General features: G+C 35.5%; 1 protein-coding gene across 2 annotated transcripts in view; it reads right to left on the reverse strand.

Moving 5' to 3' along the window:
- Window positions 1–5,955: 5,955 nt before the first annotated feature.
- Window positions 5,956–21,268, reverse strand: part of srpx.L (sushi repeat containing protein X-linked L homeolog) — a 49,450-nt gene continuing 34,137 nt past the window's right edge. For both annotated transcript variants that reach the window (XM_041582089.1, XM_018246630.2), the window contains 6 exons: window positions 20,173–20,299; window positions 19,708–19,829; window positions 18,636–18,815; window positions 9,483–9,616; window positions 8,832–8,953; window positions 5,956–6,840 (listed from right to left, as the gene is read on the reverse strand). In XM_041582089.1, the coding sequence (XP_041438023.1) occupies window positions 6,660–6,840; window positions 8,832–8,953; window positions 9,483–9,616; window positions 18,636–18,815; window positions 19,708–19,829; window positions 20,173–20,299 (866 nt within the window). In that variant the 3' untranslated portion in view covers window positions 5,956–6,659. The remainder of the gene's footprint in view (window positions 6,841–8,831; window positions 8,954–9,482; window positions 9,617–18,635; window positions 18,816–19,707; window positions 19,830–20,172; window positions 20,300–21,268) is intronic.

A 21,268-nucleotide genomic window follows, 5' to 3' on the forward strand; every position in this document is an offset into this window, starting at 1 on the left:
ATACTTCAACCATCGAATAGGCTACTACGACTTCGAATTTACTTCGATTTAAAAATCGTTCGACTATTCAACCATTCGATAATCGAAGTACTGTCTCTTTTAAAAAAAACTTCGACTGCAATACTTTGCCAACTTAAACCTGCCGAGGTGCTATGTTAGCCTATGGGGACCTTCCAGAGCAAGTTTTTTATATTCGAAGGAAAATCGTACGATCATAGGATAAAATCGTTCAAATCGTACGATTCGGAGTACGATCGGAGTAGATGAATAAAATCCTCCGACTTCGCATTTGAATGTCGGAGGATTCTATTCAAATTTCGAAGTATTTTCCACTTCGAAATTCGACCCTTGATAAATCTGCCCCGTAGTGTTACTAAATATTCATATTATGGATTATATTGTAGCTGTATGTCTAACAAACATACACCCAATAATAACCCTCCAGCTACACAAAAGTCTTACATTTTTGCCCAGTAAGGGCCACTTGAATAAGAACAGTAAAGCTGGACATAAACAGGCAGATTTTGCTGTGTGGAATGACCGATTTTAGACCCATCTGGTATAATTGTCTACTAATAGTTACATTGATGGGGTGCAAACGATCTTATTGTTCAAAATCATCTCAACAATTGATCAAACAGGTTTAAAAATCTTCTTTCTGAAATTATGAATTTGGTCCGGGCATGGGACAATCAGATAATCATTGTTAAATGATCGTTCTCTTCACATGCCTTTTGCAAAAGTAAACAAAGGAACAGACAGTCATTGGTATTGGTATTGGAATAATCGTCTGTTAAAATGATTGTTTAACCTATAAGATCTGATGCAGAGTGGCAACGGCAAAATCTGCTCCTGTATAGCCAGCTTTAGTCATTGGATGAGAGCAGGTTTATTTTCCTATAGGCTGGAGTGTACTTTGGGCTGCACAGTTTAGTACATCAGATAGTTACAGATTCAGGTAACAAAGGGTTGGCAGATAGGTTGAAGGGAATTAACAAGGGGACTCCTCAATTGACAGAAATGGTGTAAAATGACCACAGCATTTATTCACATTTTATCAAATAAATAGAACCTTGCCAGCCTCACCTCAAAGCAATATTCAAAGCCAGAATTCCATAAGGGGTCGCTACTATGTTCTGCCACTCCTCACTAGAGATCAGCACTATGTCATTATATCCACCACTGAGTATTAGGCTGCCTCTACCTACAGAGAGGATGGCCCCAAACTCTGCTACGAGCAGGAGCTGCATCTCCCACCATGAGAGAAGTTCAGAAGCCCTGCAGTTGGTCCGGAATCTGCAGTGTGTCGATGATAGGAAATCCAAGCAGCCTGCCCCCTAGCACAAGCAGTAGTAGCATCTGTGTCAATCAACCCATGGTGCAGTCACAGGAGAAAACCTCCTTTCTCCCTCTTCTAAATTTACCTGTGCAGTACTCTGGCAAGGTCCTATGGCTGCTGTAACAAATAAAAACTTAAAATACATCATAAATATCCACTGTTTTGATCCAGAGGAAGGCAAAAAAACCAGCCTGAAGCCACTGCCAATTATGCCTCAAGAGGGAAAAAATTCCTTCCTGACCCCAATGGTGATTGGAAACATTCCCTGGATCAAGCACTTGACATTCATTTAACATGAATAATAACATGCAAACACTCTCATGTTTATACTGTATAACAGTACCGAAACCACAATATAACAGGAATACATCCACATTTGCTTATTAATAGATGATATAAGAACTTAAAGAGAAACTCCTGACATTTTACAAAATATGCAAAAAATGGAGGGTGGGTGGGTTGTTTCTACGTAGTCAGATAAGATAAGGAAGTGAACTGCTTCTTCCCCTGACATCACATCCCTTTCTTTCTCCGCCCCCAGCCTGACTTTTCCCTGCCTTAACTCATTCCTTTTCACCCAATCACGGCTACATCTGATTCTGCCAATCTTTAATTATAAACCAGTGTAATCTGGCAGCTGGTAACAGGGCTGGTCCTATCACATGTGGGGCCCAATTGGGACCATGTTGGCGGGGCCCCTAGACAAAGTGTTGCTGGCTACTGACACACCAAGTATTTAGGAAAATAAGGGCATACAGGCACAAAATAGAAAGGAAAGGGGCAGACAAGGTAACATAATAGGGGCACACAGGGTAAGAGAGAGAGGGAGGAAATAGGAGAGTGGACTGGGCCAATTAGTTTGGGGCTGGGCCGATTCATCTTGGGAGCAGGCTTGGTTGGATTGGGGGCAGGCAGGGCCTAGCAAGGTTGGAGGAAAGCTGGGCCTATGAGAGTTGGGGGCAGGCTAGACCTGTGGATTTGGGGATGGGCTGGACTCTCAAAGTTGGGGGCAGGCCAGGCAGCATCATGTGCTGAGGGAAATATTATCTGTGCTGCCCTGTGGTGCGGGGCCCCCCAGAGGTGCGGGGCCCAATTGGGCCCAATTGGTCCAATTGGCCTAAGGCCGGCCCTGGCTGGTAATTCGGATCCCTTGTCATGCAACTCCTGCATTTATAGCTCCAGGGCTTTCCTTTCAGGCAACTCTACCCCTTTAAAAACACAACTATTAATTCTGCAGAGAGTTTGTGAGAGTTATTTAGAAATAACATTTATGGTCTCTATATGATTTAGTAGAAACCAATGCATTCAATATGAATCAGAGCTCATTAGTAATTAGCTGTGCACAATATGGATATTATAGCTGTATGATTCTAAACGGGGGTGGGGGATTGGGTAGCGTTAACCTTCAGTAACAATGCAAGACTTGCAAAAATTAAGATGAGTAATTATGCACAGAGCAAAGATTTATCACAAAAATTGTGTGATAAAATTGAAAATGAATGATGGAAAATGAAGATGGATATCATTAATCATGCAAATGATCAATCCAAAAGTAATCAATCAATGTTGCATTCTTGCTTGATGAATATTAGGACAGTGACAAATTGATGAAGTCTCTCATATCTGTACATAAAATATAATAGCTACAAGCCAGAAGTCAATATTTGTTTTGTTTTTTTGTCTATGGCCAAATCTTTGTGCACTCTCCCTATGTGTGTCTGTATGGAATCCACCCACTTAGAACCATACAAAGATCTCTATCCTAGTAGCGTTTTATAAATAATGTTATACAAATATACAATGCTCTTATCTTCGCAACAGCATTGGTAAGTAGCTCAGATAAGGGGCTGCGCTAGTGTTCCAGGTGGCAGGATCAGTTTAGTTTTGAAGAGGCTGAAGGAATGTCCCTTATAGAGTCAGTGGATTTTAGGACTTTAACCACCCCAACCAGCAGGCATGATGTATATGTGATCCACATGTCATAATTGTTCCATCTATGATTGAATATAAATTGGGTTACACAATCAAGAGAGAACACAAAAGCAAAAAGGCAGGAATCTCCTCTAATCTCATAGTGCTCAGGACCAACATTGTTTTATTATAATAAAAATGTTATTTACTTGTTTTTTCATTTTCTGATAATGTTAGCAGTTAACTTGGATATATTATACAGGTATTGCAAGACTTTTTTTTAGTAATTATTATAGTAATGATTAATCATACATACATACAGGACATGGATCATTACAACAACAACATATAGCATTGGTAAAGGCCATAAAATAAAGGACTGCATACTTTAACATACAATGATGGTAGTAGTTGATAAAATGCTAACAAGTGCACACAATTTGTAAAAGCCATTTACTTTATGTATGCATTTAATCACTGTGCTCATGCAACATTATGTAGGTCTGTACACAGAAGAAACTCTATTAATATAGACTGATAAACAAAATAGGACAAAAAGGGAAAAAATGACCCTGCCCGCAGGCTAACAGTCTAAAAAAGAGAAGCATACAGGGAATATATGTATATATACACATGCATACATATACATAAAGCTGAAAAGCAAGAATACAGGCCCATTCAAGTTTGATGGTATAGATTCTATAAGGAAAAAGCTAAATTTTTCTTTAATTATGTCTTAACTATATCATAAGCTATGGCTTTCCCAAGATTTCACAGTTTTACAGAAAACCACAAGAGTAAGTATTCAACTTGTCCAATGTTGAAATGGATAGTGATTTGTCCAACCACAAATGAATAGTTATATAGTTAAGTTGGGTTGAAAAAAGACCAAAGTCCATCATGGTCAACCCCTCAAGTGATGGGAAAAGAGACACTACCCAACCTAAAGAAAACACAGGTACATTAACAAGCAAATTCAATTACCTTGTGGTATTCACCGTAAATAAATGATTTGATTTTTAAGCAAACATTAGGACAAGATATTATGAACAAAATCACACACAGGTGCCAGAGAAGCTATTAAGCAATATAATTGCCCAAAACATGTCCAACATTTTTTGGACACTACAAAATTAGAAATAGTTTGTTCTGTAATGTGTTAAAACTCAGGTTAACAACTGCCATATTGTTTTGATTAAAATTAGATAAACTACAGAGGGGAAGTGTTTTATGATTTCAGAATCAATGGCATAAATAGTGATGTATTCTTGTTGTTTTCAAATAGAAAATGAATATTCTTAATTATATTTACTTTCATTAATTCATACCAATTGATCACAAACATTTTAAATTTGACTAAAAGAAAGTTAAATAGAAATATATGTCAGATACAGTTGATCCTACTGTCCTTATCCAAGTCAAGAAAAGTAAACTCCTCCCTGTATAATGCTCCTCCCACCACCTCTGTGCTGCTTGTACTCTTGGGTATAATAACAAAGGATTTCAATAAACAGAGGGGAGAAAGGGTTTGTTTAGCATTCCCTGTGATGTCACAGTGATACATACGGTAGATTTTATTTATTATGACCTGGCATTTTGAACCTGATCCAAAGGGAATGTCACCTATTTTTTTCAGTTTAAAAAACTCTAAAGTTTCTTTGTCTTGGCTCACTTGAAAACACAGGATGGGCATATTTTTATAATATGATATTTATTGGGCTTACATTTTGTTGAAAATATCGGTAGGATGACCTTTGCTTGCACGTGCAAAAAAGTAGCAATATCATTATATAGCACTAGCACCCGTGTCTCTTTAAATTTGCCACTTGTACCTATCTTAAGGCACAAATTTATTTAAGACTTATTTGAGGTATACAAGATACAGAAAGAAAAGTGTTGAAAACAGGGACCATTTCTCTAGTGTTTACTATTTATTTATTCGACTAGAACCACTGTATATTTGAACTATATCTCTTCCCAAAAAGCCTGGTGAACACAAAAGACTTAGGGGTATATTTATCAAAGAGTGAAGATAATAGTGAAGCTCTGCCACTAGAGTGAAATTCCGCCACTCTCCATTCATTTCTATGGGATTTTTATAGACGTATTTATCAAAGGGTTAACTTTCACTTCACCCATTGATAAATACGCCTTTCAAAATCCCATAGAAATGAATTGAGAGCTGCGGAATTTCACTCTAGTGGCGGAACTTCACTCTTTTGATAAATTTACCCCTAAAGGTGGCCATAGACATTACATTTACGATCTTTCCTGTGACTAATGGTTAGAGCTGAATTGTCAGATATAAAAGTAGAAACAATAGAATTCTATCTGTATCTGAAGACTCAGCAGTTACAGTGGGCGATGTTCAGGTGCCTTCAGGTGGCCGATTTTCAGGCTTACCCGATTGACGAGCCAACCAATATCCAAGTCTTCTGACAATTTCAGCTCATCTCCCGCCATACACACACCAAATATCATAAGAAACTATATTAACTGTGTGTCTATGGCCACCTTAAGTAACGTAGACCACAGATCTAAAAATGTAAACACTGTATTTTTTGTATGGATGCACCAAATCAATTTGATTCAGGATTCGGCCAAGAGCTGAATCCAAAAAAATCACATGGCTTTTCTTCAATCAAATATTTTTTAGCCACGTACTGCAAGCACAGTTCTCTTTCCCCCTCATTTTCCTAATGTAAATATTCGGTTTGGTATTTGACCAAATCTTTCACAAAGGATTCAGGATTTGGCCAAATCCTAAAATAGTGGATTTGTTTTAAAGCTTTCTTAAACCAGCACTGATTTCTTTGTTAATACTCAGTAGCATTTGCAGCATTAAAATAGCTTTATTTATACAAGCTTTATAATATTATAATGTTTAATGCATAAAGCATTGAAAATGGCTCACTAAAATGTTTTGTTTTTTTATATAATTTCTGTAAATGATGCTTTCAAAGTACATGTATAAATAATACAGGATGGGATCTATTATCCAAGATGCTTGGGATCTGTTTTTTTCCTATAAAAAAGAAGTCCATGCCTTAAGACTATGGAAAACATTTAAACCTTAACAAAAATTGATACAATTATTTTCCTATGGATATGGATTCATGTCAGCTTAGTCAGTACTAAGTATGATTTAGCATCTTATTATTACAGAAAGAAAGCCAATTGAACAAAAATCGAGACACAATGATATTGGAAAGAGTATTGCCGTATTTAGGAGTTTTCTGGATAACAGTTTATGGATAATAGACACCATAGCTGTAGTACATATATAGAATATTCTATACTGTATGTATGTATCAAGAGAGAATATATATCAGATCTCTATTCTGTACACCAAAGTATGTATAGCAGGTAGCACCTTTTAAACAGTTTATAGACCACGCGAGCACCATAATTAGTTACAAGAGTGACCAAATTCAGCTTGCAGTTTCATCTCATCTTTCCTAAGAGGAAAGGCATCAATCAAAGTAAAAAGATCTGTGTTAGTGACGGGCACAGCATATCGCTCTTTGTCCATTCCATGCTTATCTAACACCACCAACTGAAATTTGTTCTGGGGGATTCTTAGCAGCAACCTAAAGAGAAAAAAATACAATAACTCATTTGATTTTTATTTTAGATTGTGGGTAAATGGCAGCCAATGCTTAATTCAGTTTGCAAATGACATTTTCAATGAAAAGACTGCATGTGTTATTTTGTATTTTTGCAGAAAGAGACGTTTGTAAATGTTAAGAGAAGTGTGTAACTGTCGGGTACTATCTAATATAAATATCCTAATAGCCTGATAAAAAGGGGGATTATAATTTGAATTAAAAAACACAAAACATTGAACATGGAACACTTTAAGCTACGCAGCGCAACTTGGAACTGGAAATGAAGAATCTATTCTTACAATAGTAATGGTGATTTCTAAATTATAAATTCTGTGATAGAAAAATGTCTATTATACACCTATAGTAATAAGTCTAATCAACTATACAATTTTTTTGGATTTTTATACTCTTCAAGATGTTTCACTAGTCATTCAACTGGCTTTCTCAATTCAGAATGACCTGTAAAAAAATCTCTCAAGTTAGATACCTAGATATCTAACCTTGGATGACATTGTTGTATAAGTTACACATTTTTAAAAATCTGTGTCAGGATCTTTGTGTTCCAGTCCCTCTTCTGTCATAACAAGCTTACATAGATAAACCTTGACCCCAACAGAGGGGCTAGCCCCATACTTTGTATAGACTGGACTACATTTGAATGGCATTGTTTTCAAATGTTTTAAAATGTCAGTCCTGCACATACACCAATAAAATACTATATGGGTAATTTGCATCAGATAAAGCAGTTGCATTTGTGTTTGCATTACCCCACAGTCAGTTGTGTGTAACCCCTATTTATTAAAGGTTCTTGCATCATTAAAAGTACTTGTAATTACACGTGGTGCCACTCAGTCCTTCCTGCCTCCTGTTCCAATCACAGTTGCATCTATTGATGCAGTGGAACTCTAGGGCCACCATCACCAGGTGGTAGTTCCAGGGTTCCCTTAGATCCCTGTGTCAATGGGAGCAGGGAACTTGAGTATAAAGAATTGGCCGAACATGCTACTCTAGCACCGAACCCTGGAAATTATGCCAACCAGACTTGGAAAATTTTCTGTTGCAGGCCACCTTTTGACCACAACAATGTGTCATTTTTGGGGAGGGGAAAAAGCTCCATTATGTGAAAAAAACATGGTGATTGAACTTGGTATTGCAAGTAAATGGGTTCTTGTATGTCACAATTCATAATTTCTTCTTTTTCTGCACTACAACTGCAAGGTACTGGTGGTTGTTCTATTATGCATTCTGCTACTATAGTTAGAAACTACTCACACATCATACCTCCTAGGCCAATGTTTTAAGTGCTAATTTAACTGCTTATAAATTACAATTTTATATGCTGTTTTATCTTTTCTTGTATTTTTCTCTGTATTGCAGTTCCATGCTAAACAGTCATTGGTTTCATGGCTTAAAGTGGCCATAGACACACAGATCCTATGGTATGAATCGAGGATTTGTACGATTTTCGGATCGTGTGTGGCGTGTGCCGTCATCTTTCATCCAGCGGAGATCGTCGTTTGGTTGATCGGTCAGGTTTGATTTTGACCCGACCGATCCCGCCGGAGCCCACGGCACATCGTAATCGAATCGTTCGGCCATATGGCCGAACAATCAGATTACCCCCGATATAGCCATGTTTGTTAATGGCATATCGGGGAACGATCCGCTCGTTTGGCGATGTGGCCAAACGAGCCGATCTTTGCATCTATGGCCACCTTTACACACTGCAGTTACTTGGCCAGGAAATATTCCCAGTGGTTGGGTTCAAACGTCATAACTTGAGGCATTTCTAATGTTTCATGGATGCCCAGAGAACACAGTTAACTGCATAATAGAATATGACGATTACATAGTTTGTGCCAGTAGCATAAAAACAATAAAAGTTCATGGTTCACCATTTATTAACCATGAAGTAAACATGTCTAGTTAATATTAATGCATTTTTTGTAGTAAAATAGTTACTGGAAATATACCTGAGCTGGAATCCCAGTGCTGGGGGCAGAATCCGGCGTCCAATCCTTCCAATATAAGTTGGATATACTCCAAATAATTCAATTACTGTAATATGTCGTAAGTCCAGGCCACACTGACCTTGCTAATAGAGGGAGGAAAATATATGTTATCTAGTAGCCAAATAGCTAAATAGTTATATAATAAATAATATTTGACTCATGGTAAGCACAGAATCCTTAAAATCACTACATGCGCTTCTCATTAGATATGAAAATGAACCAAAAAACACTGAACTGAATTTTTTTTTTTTGTATTATGACGAAAGATGGACAGATAGAGAGAGAAAAAGACAGATAGACAGACAGATTTTCTGAACTTCAGCAGGCAAAAAATCTAAATGTGTATTCTTACATTATTTTGCAATTATATCATGTTCAGCGACGTAACAACTTTAAAACCATTTACATTTTATTTTAATGAATGTATATTACAAAGTTGCTTAGAATTGCAATTTCTTTCATTATGCACCAGACAGTCTTTGACCTTTAAGTCTTTTCTTTCTTTATTTTTAAAATAGGCACCCACGGTTTTCCCCACCACAGTTGTGCCCATGGCAGGTTCCCGCAGACGCCTCTATAGAAATACAGCCCTGAACACAAAGTGCCACATACCTGAAGCATTCCAATTTGCAGTCTGTAGTAGAAATCAGCCGCGGTAGGAGTTGATACAACTAATAATCTCCTTTTCTCATAAAACTGGTCCAGAAATGTTGCTGCATCGTTTATGCCAACATTAATGTTCATAACTGCATTTTAAGCAAAATAGTTATTTGAAGAAAAAAAAGAAACCCTGTAGTTAATGTGCAATATGCCATCATACAATGTTGTGTATTTCTGTTGTATATGGTAAATGTTAAATCATTTCAGCTGCAACATACGCAGGGATGGGTTTAGGTGAAAATTACAGGCGCTTACCTATTGTTATATAAATATGGACAAGTGCTAAAAAACCTGCTTCATCTAGCAGATAGTTCTGTGTAGCTATTTCGTTAGGAAAGATAAGTAACTAAGGGCAAGAATGCCTGTTTCAATGGAAGTGGGAAATCTAAATGTTATGTAAAATTTCCTTTTAAATTCTGTATTTCAGTATAAAAAAAAGAGGCCAATCGGCGGTATCTATATTCTATATGAATTACATAACTATATAAACATGACAAATTCACATATTGTAGCATGAACAAGGTTAAAGTTGTGTTGATTTTGCCATCTATATCATAAAGTCAGATTATGAGGCTAATTTATCAAAAACTGATAACATTGGTTGACTTATTGTAATTTTATCTTGGCAGAGAAAAAAATTATTGTTTTGATGCTTTTTGCCATCTCAGATCTGGTAAAAAAAAAAGTGAAATGAAGATACACTGTGCACACCAGACACACAATTAGTCCAATCAGTGATTACTTTATTCAAGAAGAATATTATTCAAGAAGAATTACACAATACATATCACTATCAAATAGCATTTATTTTTGTATGCTTATGGCTGTGTGTGTGCTTGTAAAAAAAATCCTATTTTTTCACCATAGTAAAACTTCTAATCTATTTACAATTGCATCAGATCATCCGCTCACTGAACCCAGTTTTGCAGGGGAAAAAGCTGCACATGGGGGACAGATCTGACAGCTGAGTACGTGACAGTAAAGTTTGAAGAGGAAAAGAAGCTTTGGTGGGAACAGGATGACAGGCAAAATCCAATGGAATGGAGGCACACACACATTAATTATGGAATGTCTCCCATAGACTCCATTATAATTAAATAATCCAAATTTTTAAAAATGATTTCCCTTTTCTCTAATAATAAAACAGTACTATGTATTTGATCCAAACTATATATAATTAATCCTTATTGGAAGAAAAAACAGCCTATTGGGTTTATTTAACGTTTATATGATATTCTAGTACACAACGTATGAAGATCCAAATTACAGAAAGACCCGTTATTTGGAAAACCTTAGGCCCCGTGCATTCTGGATAATAGGTCCCATACCTGTATATATGTATATATATATATATATATATATATATATATATATATATATATATATATATATACGTGTATATATATATATATATAGATAATATGCAAGTAAGATCCGCACTCACAGGTCTTAAAAATGTATAACAGTTTTTATTGTAAAGGGCTAACGTTTCGGCCTCCTCCAAGGCCTTTTTCAAAGTACATAATACATAATACACACGCATTAAATACCCGGGTTGGCGGGAAAAAACAGGCCAACTTGAAAATGACGTGTACACCTCATCATCAGAAAGCGACTACTACTAAGATGTCACGTTATACAATTTTCACATACTAATCTGCCACACGCAACAAATAACATAAATTACGACAAACGAATTGATACTAGTTAAAATCAAGATACTGTGCAACAAAGTTCTTAACTTCCTTTTTCAATTGCTATGACATTTATATTGCTATCTATGTTACACAATATATCGTCTTATTGAAAAGAGGTGGAAGGTCTGCACTGGGGCTCCCTCAATATTAAACATATTCGTGTCCTTATAGAGTATAACGTCCCAGTAAACTAAAATTAAAAAATAAATAATCAAAAATCCTGCAGTTGTTACCCGCCTGCTACGGCTATATAATTAACTCACTGTGTGTAGCTATCAACCATTAAATATTATCAAATCCCTCATGTATCAAATGACATCCCCAGGCCATTAATAATGGAAGGGACACACTAATCATCCCCTAAGCACATCGTGACTGCTGTGTTATATCATTTACCCAATCAATGTATTAAACCATTACATGCCAATAACGATGGACTGGATATATATATAGATATATATATACGTGTGTATATATATATATATATATATATATATATATATATATATATATATATATATATATATATATATAATCTATCGAAAAGCAGGCACTAACGATAAAAAGTTTTAATTGCCTGGGTGCAGTATCTTCAATTATAAATCTATAGAATACAAATAGAATCCGCACTCTCAGGTCTTATAAATATTATAAAGGTTTTATTAAAAAGTAGTCTGATGTTTCGGTCTCCTCTGAGACCTTTTTCAAAGTAATTAGTACATCATGCAAATACCTTAAATACTTCAATTGGCGGGAAAATGGCCAAGATGGAAATGACGTAAGCACAACATCACCAGATAGCAACTAGCATTTAAACATCACACTTTCAAATTCACATAACTTTATATTGACATAAAAACAAAATTAAGACAAAAATATGGGTTGAAAACAAGATACTGTGCAACTTTATAATCAATTCAGTCTGCATTAACGCGGCGATTTACAATGTTGCCTATGTTGCACAAAATATCATAAATTTGAACTAAGTTGGAAGGTCTGCTCTGGGACTCACCCTATTAAGGTTACAAGGTAAATCTGAGCTGTTGTCCTCGTACAGTGATGTTCCCTTAGGCATGTTACAATATCGCTACGGACACTGCACCCATCCACGCATTTTTTATCTGTCTCATTCTATGCCCATCTCATTCACGGCCCCCATGGATATATCCATCCATGGCAGCCGTGTTGAATGCATAGTTATATGAAGGAATATAAAAAACTAATCATAATCTACAGAAGTCCTGGTCCTCATTCTCTATGTGATTGCATTTGACCTTGCACCTTGTGTGGAATAGTTAGAATGCAGACCTTTTGTGTTTCTCTCTCTCTCTCAGAACTTTCTGGATAATGGGTTTCCAAAATAATGGATCCCGTACCTGTAACTTTTAAATGAAGCACCACTATATTTAAGTGCATTGAAAGCTCTTTTTCCCATAGAAGCATACTATAACATTATTTAAATTAACTCCTTCCTGAAAAGTTTTGCTAGATTTATAGTATAATTAGGAATATTGTGCTGGCAGGAAATGGTGTTTTGAAATTTACAGAAACAATATGGGATTTATTTATCAAAGGTCGACTTTTAGAACTTTGTGAGTTTTTTAGAACTCAAATGAACTCACAACTAGAATTGCTTTTAATTTAAGGAAAAAGTCAAATGTAAAAAATTCAAATCAGTGTAGTCAGGGTAAAATTGAATACGTGAATTGATCCAGTTTTTTGGCAGATAAAACATGAATCGCTCAAATTGATCCCGTTTTTGAATGAAAACATCTTTAAATGGTACAAGAGACCTCTGCCATTCACTTCTACATGACCTCGACAGGTTCTAGATGGTGTATTTTCTGATTCTAGCTATTACCACAGTTGGGGTATAATAAAATAACATTTGAGTTTTTCTAACCCAAAAAATTTCAGTTTTGACTGAAAAATACCCTTTAAAACTTTTTTTCATGGAAAAACAACACAGCCTTTGATAAATAACCATGCAGATAGCGAAGAAGCACGCACTCCATGGACCAACGGATAAAATAAAAGATCTTTATTGAAACAGCTAAAACAATGATCCTTACGCGTTTCGTATCCGTAGATACTTAGTCATAGGCATAATTGAAAACAGCCGTGAGCTAACATTTAAACAGATAAAAAGGATATGACGTATAAATCAGTGATCCTAAATTTGAATTTTAAATTTTTAACCCTAAAATTGTTTCAGCTGAAACGAAAAATTCTGCTTTTGTACATATTCTTAAATCAAATTAAATAGTTAATTTATAAATCACAGTTAATATGATATTTCTTAACATAATTTTTATACAATTTTTATACACAAAACGATCTATTATTTATGTGGATAGAACACTAAAATTAATAATGGTAAGTTAACAATGATAAGTTAATGAATCACAATTTACATAAACTTTAATCGCTTTAAATCTAGCATCAAATTCAGAAGTATTCATTTACATTGCGAGATTTATGTTAGGTATAGACTTGTATTGCATATCATATTTATATCTATATCAGGCATCAGGTTTAAAAGGGAAAAGGAAAGAGGAAGGGGACGCAACCCAGACCACCTTTCGGCAAAAACCCAGAGAATAGCATTATTTGAGCTTCATCTAGACGTCTTACGGTTGAACTAAAATATTAGAACTGATCCGTTATCAGCTTTATTAGGCTTAAGATCGAAGCAATATGCCAAAGTAAATTACTATTATCTTGAAACAAGTTCACCAAAACTTAAAATTAAAATTAAAATTAAAATTTTATTCACTAAGGGCACTGATATTATTATGATTTTGTTCACTACTAGCGATTTATTATTAGCGCTTTATATATATGAATGGATTCGTTTTTCGTTTGCTTGTTTAATCACCCTTTGTTATAATTTAATTTGTAAAAAGCACATTAAGTTTTGGTGAACTTGTTTCAAGATAATAGTAATTTACTTTGGCATATTGCTTCGATCTTAAGCCTAATAAAGCTGATAACGGATCAGTTCTAATATTTTAGTTCAACCGTAAGACGTCTAGATGAAGCTCAAATAATGCTATTCTCTGGGTTTTTGCCGAAAGATGGTCTGGGTTGCGTCCCCTTCCTCTTTCCTTTTCCCTTTTAAACCTGATGCCTGATATAGATATAAATATGATATGCAATACAAGTCTATACCTAACATAAATCTCGCAATGTAAATGAATACTTCTGAATTTGATGCTAGATTTAAAGCGATTAAAGTTTATGTAAATTGTGATTCATTAACTTATCATTGTTAACTTACCATTATTAATTTTAGTGTTCTATCCACATAAATAATAGATCGTTTTGTGTATAAAAATTGTATAAAAATTATGTTAAGAAATATCATATTAACTGTGATTTATAAATTAACTATTTAATTTGATTTAAGAATATGTACAAAAGCAGAATTTTTCGTTTCAGCTGAAACAATTTTAGGGTTAAAAATTTAAAATTCAAATTTAGGATCACTGATTTATACGTCATATCCTTTTTATCTGTTTAAATGTTAGCTCACGGCTGTTTTCAATTATGCCTATGACTAAGTATCTACGGATACGAAACGCGTAAGGATCATTGTTTTAGCTGTTTCAATAAAGATCTTTTATTTTATCCGTTGGTCCAGTGCGTGCTTCTTCGCTATCTGCATTGATATTACTCCCCCAGCTACGGGTTCGGGGCGCTGCACCCGGGCCACTCTGTGAATTCGGTGAGTCTTCATCTTTACTAAGATTGCTGTGTTTGTGATTTGTATGCTGTGCACCGAGTGAAATTGCACCCTCCAACGATAGACCCAGGGTTTCTACACCTGGGTCCTACTCTGCGCTGGGTGAGCGGTTAATTAATTAATTTTGGCTTTACTTAGGGACCAAGCCGATAATAATTTTCTTTGATAAATAACCCCCTAAGTGTTCTGCAAACTGCTTAGGCCATTGTATAATGCCTTATTGACTATATACAGCAAACACATGTATTAGCCCCTTTGCCATCAATTTGTATTTCCCTACCTTGAGATGTGAACTTATTAGGTTAAAAAGATGCCCTAGAGAAACATTATGTACATGATCTGTAAAAAGCTATATAGTACATACAGATGTTATCACATCAAATGTAATAGTTAATTTAGTAACTAAAAGAATGGCATTCCAATAGCAATAAGTCTTTCCCACATTGTCAATAATTAATAGCCGTAGGTCAGTTTACTCTCAGAGGTAAATCTTGCGTAGCAGGTTTACAATAAAAGCAGAGTAAACAAAGAAATGTAAGGGAAATTGGTGGAATTAATAGATATCTATTCCCATCCACAAATGCCTGAGGATAAAGCATGACTCTTCTTGTCAGGAACTTAAGGGAAAAACCTAATATTCTTTGATAAATCCCACTCTTGCTCTAACACGCTGCAGATCTGATAACAATTATATCTGGCACAGGCACTATCCTTAATATGTCAGAAAGACGTTATGGAAATGGTTACATTATGCCAGCTGTTTGATTCCATATCCATAATTTAAAGAATTAATTAAGGTATGCCGTTTCATCTACTTCCAACATCAAGGTCTAAAGTGTATGCACATACTGTACATGGATTTTTCTACTGTTATCTCCAAACTAATTCAGACTGGCAAATGATTTTGTTCAAGGCACTCAAGTAAATCCACATGGGACACCAAAAAATAGTTTAAAAAATATTATTTGTTGCAGATTAATTTAAAAAAAGAGCCCATAACCATGGGGGGCACGAAAAGTGTAGGGCCTATGCAGATGATGACCTTTTTTAAATTAATCTACAATAAATAATATTTTTATACAATTTTTTTGGTGGCCCCTGTGGAGTTTCTTGAATGCCTGGATGCCCCCTGTTTTCCACTACTGGTTTTATTGCTCCCCAAGTTGATGGGCGGGGCTGGTTCACCTGGAGCACCTGATCTGCATGGTGAGTGCTTTTGATGTTGAGTACTGTGCTTCATGTATGTATTTCTTGCCTCCAGAATGTGGTGCATTTTTAAGCACTGTTTTGGGTGGTGGGGCTGAATGTTGCTATACAGTGTTGAATCCTAATTAGCCTGAGGTCTCTGAGGCCTATATAACCTCTAAACTCTGGTTCATTTCGATACCATTTTCTATTTCTAAAGCATATAATTCAGGTCAAGCTGAAAATATTTTTTTGTTTTGCTTGAGCTTGGATATTTTGCTTATGTATGCAGACAGAAAAATTATTGCACAGGCACATAACGAGTCTCAAGGCTAGCTGTTAGATAAGGTGGAAGATGGTTTTATAAACAATATGTTATGTTACCATACAGGCTTGAGCTTTGAGGTTACTTAGAAAAAAAGGTAATCATGCCTTTATGCTGAATGTAACCAATCATGTATGGCTAATATTTTCTATGCTGATGTGGTATTATAAGATATGTGTAACAGTCAATTTGGGGAATTTCCTTCTCTGATTGAAACTTTAAAATGGCTTTGGACTGTATCATTGGAAAAGACACTCACCAAGGTCCAGACCCAACAACAGAAACTGCTGCTGATGTCTCTTGGGCATCTGCAGCCTTTGAATGTTGTTCCTTTGAATGAAACAGCTGTTTGACCAAAATCCTCAGACAGATATGTATGCAGCAATATACCTGCCCTGCTATGTTCTAGCCCCATCCCATTGCATTGAAACCTGCTACAATCTAACCTCACCCATTCCTTACTAAATCCTAAAGGTTTTGTAATTATCTGGACCTCTCTGCAACCAGGCCCTGCCTATTCCCATGTGATTGTAGCCCCATAACAAGTAAAAATGACATACAAGACTCTTTGTAGGTAACAGGTCATCTATGCCATACTGACCATTTACAAACTTTGTTAAAGGGCAAGTCAACCCCAAAATAAAAACTTGCCTAATAAAAGAAAATATAATTTTAAGCAACTTTGCAATATGCATTCATTATAATTTTTCCGTGTTTAAGTTATTTGTAAATGTTATGCTATTGAAAGCAGTGTTTGTCTGTCCCTTTCTATTCTCTACCCTGGTGGCTGAGACTGTTGATATAATGTAAGACAAGCAGCTGATTATCAGACCTGTCTTTGTTGGGGGACTTTTGCCACATTATTTAAAAATGAACAACCAAGAGTTAAGCAAATGCTGCTTTCAATAGTAACTGTTTTTACAAATTAACATTTTTTTAGCAATGAACATTTTTAATTAATGTATATTGGAAAGTTGCTTAGGATTATGTTTTTTTTATTAGGCAAATTTTTATTTTGGGGTTGACTTGCCTTTAAGAATTTTAGGCTATATTGAAAACCTGCTTTGAATGCTCTCTGCGATATAAATGTGGTAGCTTAGATATGCATAACTGTTATATAGTTACATAGATATATATAACTATATGTAGTTATATAGACTTTTATGTAGTCTATTCACTCACATAGATATACTGTATATGCCTATGCAGTATGAGTGGGTAAGCTCTCATGTTCCCATTTTTAGTAGCATTTTATGTTTCATTTAGTACACTTTGGCATTGCACTCATAGCATTATCAGATGCAGTTGGGCTCATCTTTGAAGGACTAGGCCCAAGTTCAGGAGTGTTAAGGGCTTTAAAATACTGGTGCTTAGACCACCATGCATGAAGCATTTGCCCAGTAACATACCTAGTCCCCTACAGACTCTGAGGCAAAACCAAGAGGAAGCTGTCACACTCCCGGCTCCCCATGTAGTTCTGCCACTGCATTTGCTCTTTCAGAAGTGCATTCTAAGCAAAGCACAGGACACAACACAAGACGCTTAAATCTGAATATGCAAAATAGGATTTGGTTCAAAGGAGAAGGAAAGGATTAAATCAAGTAAGCTTTATCAGAAAGGTCTATATAAATACACCAGTAAACCATCAAAATAATGCTGCTATGAGTCCTCTGTCAAAAGAAACACAGCATTTCTTTCCTTTTATTGTGTCTATATCAGACTTCCTGTTTTCAGTTTAAACCTCCAGGGCAGGGCTTGAGCATGCTCAGTTTGCGCCTCTCCCCCTCCCTCCTCCCATCCCTGCTGTAATCTGAGCTCAGAGCTGTAAGTGAGCAGGGAGAGACTCAGGCAGGAAGTGATGTCACACCAAGCTTATATGGCAGCGTCTATCCTAAACAAATAGAGACAGTGTCTAGAGCTGTTTACTCAGGTATGGTAAAGCATTCTGTAGCATAAATATAGTGTTCTAGCTTGCACTATTGTGGCTAATCTGTTGGCAGTAAACTGTCTTGGAGCTTTCCTTCTCCTTTAAGATTGTTTTATTGGTCAAACCTTTTATGGAGGATCATTTGATGCATCTCTAATTTAAATATACATTTACAGAGTACAATATGAGGTTACTTCCCACACCACCTTTTTTTCACTGTACTTACAGGAACATGTTGGTTCTGTGCCTGACCATTCTGAATTAAATTGACAGACACGGGCTGGACTTCCTTGAAGCTCATAGCCCCCAACACAAAAGTAGTCGCATGTAGCTCCATAATTATCACCGTCTCCCAAACATTTGATGTATCCGTTGTCAGGAGCACTTAGTTTTGCACAGCGCTTAACTTTAAAGAAAAATGCAGTTGTTAATAAATTACAGTGCATTAAAAAAAAAGAAGGAAATACTACTGCACAATACATTTAGCCAAATGTCTATGTCTAAGCCTAAAAGGCGTGAAGCAATATATAATTAAATCATATGAATTAGCATAAGAGCTGACTCTATACTGTATATCAATCTGATTGCATCTGATTTGTAGCTTATTTGACCCACACACCTAATGGCCAGAATTTCACCAGCTCCATACACATCATATTTGTAAATGTCATATGTTATATACAGGTAATACAGTAGAAAGTATCCATGTATGGAAACATACATGGAACTGTTTTATGTGTGAATATTTTAGCTGACATTTTAAGTACCCATAAAGATGTCTCAAAACATGTCTGGCTTGATTATATATCAGATCTTAACTGTACAGTTAGTTATAATCATGTTGCAAAACAGCTCCCTGTGCTTCACACTGCAAGCTTCTATGTAGATGCAATGAATCAAAAGCAATCAATTTGCAACTGTCAGATTTCAGAGTAATAGTAGAATTTCATCATATCATAAATGTATATTAAATTTTATATATATATATATATATATATATATATATATATATATATATATATATATATATATATATATATATATATATATATATATATATTAGTGTTATTTCTTTAACTTCAGAGCTGTTAGCAGAAACTACCTTAACACTCACATGCCCCCTTTTTAATCCTGTGCATTATTCAGTAATACCTTTCCCATGAGAAATCACTACAAAACAATTCATTATTCAAAGGGATTGCAAAATGTCACTGCCACAAGCAATATTCCAACCGCTTCTCTACTTGTTTAAAATTCACTTTATTCATATTGTACAGCCAGTTTGCTAGGTTACTTACCTCTGACTTTAACATTAAATTTACATGACGCTTTGTTTTCTGCTCTATCATACACTGTATATTGGATTTTGTGGTCCCCTTCTGGGAAGTCTGTGCCCGAGGGAAGTCCTTTCATTATAACACTAAAAAGAGTAGCAGACTTTAAAATATGGTGAATCTGAAGGTTAGCTTCATACATTCCAAATAGGTTTTAAGTAACATAAAATCAATGCAAATCACAACTTTATATGGAGAATGCAGTTCCCTATTGATAGAATTAGCATCATTTTTACATTTCCGTTGGTATTGCTACCAAGAGGCTTAAATTACTCTAGGATCATATTAGACTGGCATTTCATAATAAAAATACTATAAATACATTAAGCTATTTTATTAGTGGGTTATTTACTATTTACTTTAACACACTGCACAAAAACACACAATAACACTGATACCCCTAGCAATATCATATTACACTCAACTTACTCAGTTAAAATACCATCTGCAGTATCTCGTCCCTCTGGAGTTTCCCAGAATACTCTTGCAGTCAGCTTATTTGGTTCTGCTACCTTCTCCTTAACACTTGGACATTTAATTCTTGGTGGCTCCAGATCTGTATAATACACCACAAATCAGACAAAATAACCAATATGAAAAAATATAAAAATAGGTGGATATGTAACAATTGCAGTTATGATTGTTGCAAGCAAACAATTGGCGCTGCTGGCAAATGAAGCTTATTTATTACAACTGCCCTTCCTATGGCCCATAATACAAAGCAAAAGCCATGAACTGGAGCTTCGTATTATGCTGTGGATGCTCTTCATATACATATTGAGTTCATTAGAGAAACTGACATTTGTGGTGAATCCCAAAAGATATGCAGTGGCACTGGAGACCTTGCGTCTCTGCTTTAAATGATACATTACAGGAATATATGTTATAATTTATTAACCATATGCTAGTTTACATATTTCACATATAGTTTGCACTTCATTATTTATTTTTTATTGTTCTTTAAGTATTTGCCTTTTTCTTCTCACTCTTTGTAGCTTTCAAATGGGGGGGGGGGTCACTGGCCCCATCTAAAATGCTTTCTAAGGCTACACATTAATTGCTACTGCTACTTATTGCTCCTCTTTCTATTCACTCCCTCCCTATTCATATTCCAGCATTTTGTTCAAATCAGTGCATGGTTGCTATGATAATTTGGATCCTAGTGTGCTGGAATTGCAAACTGGAGAGTTGCTGAATAAAAAGCTCAAAAACCACAAATAATAAAAAATTAAATTAAAAAATTAAATCAATTGCAAAGTGTTTCAAAATATTACTCTCTACATCACACTAAAATTTAACTCAAAGGCGATCAACCCCTTTTATAAAAAAAACTTGATTTAATTGAATAGAAAAACTTGAAAAGAAAACTGAAAACCCGTATTGTTCAAATTTTTTAGGCTTTTTCCTGAATTGCTCAAATTTTCCCGATTTTTGTCCAAAACCCCCCGCAAAAGTTGGATTTTCAGGCTAAACCCAGTGTAGACTATGAAAACTTCAAATTGAGATAGGAGCCCCTCCCATTGAT

This window comes from Xenopus laevis, chromosome 2L, assembly GCF_017654675.1.
Source record: "Xenopus laevis strain J_2021 chromosome 2L, Xenopus_laevis_v10.1, whole genome shotgun sequence".
NCBI classification, from domain to species: Eukaryota; Metazoa; Chordata; class Amphibia; order Anura; family Pipidae; genus Xenopus; species Xenopus laevis.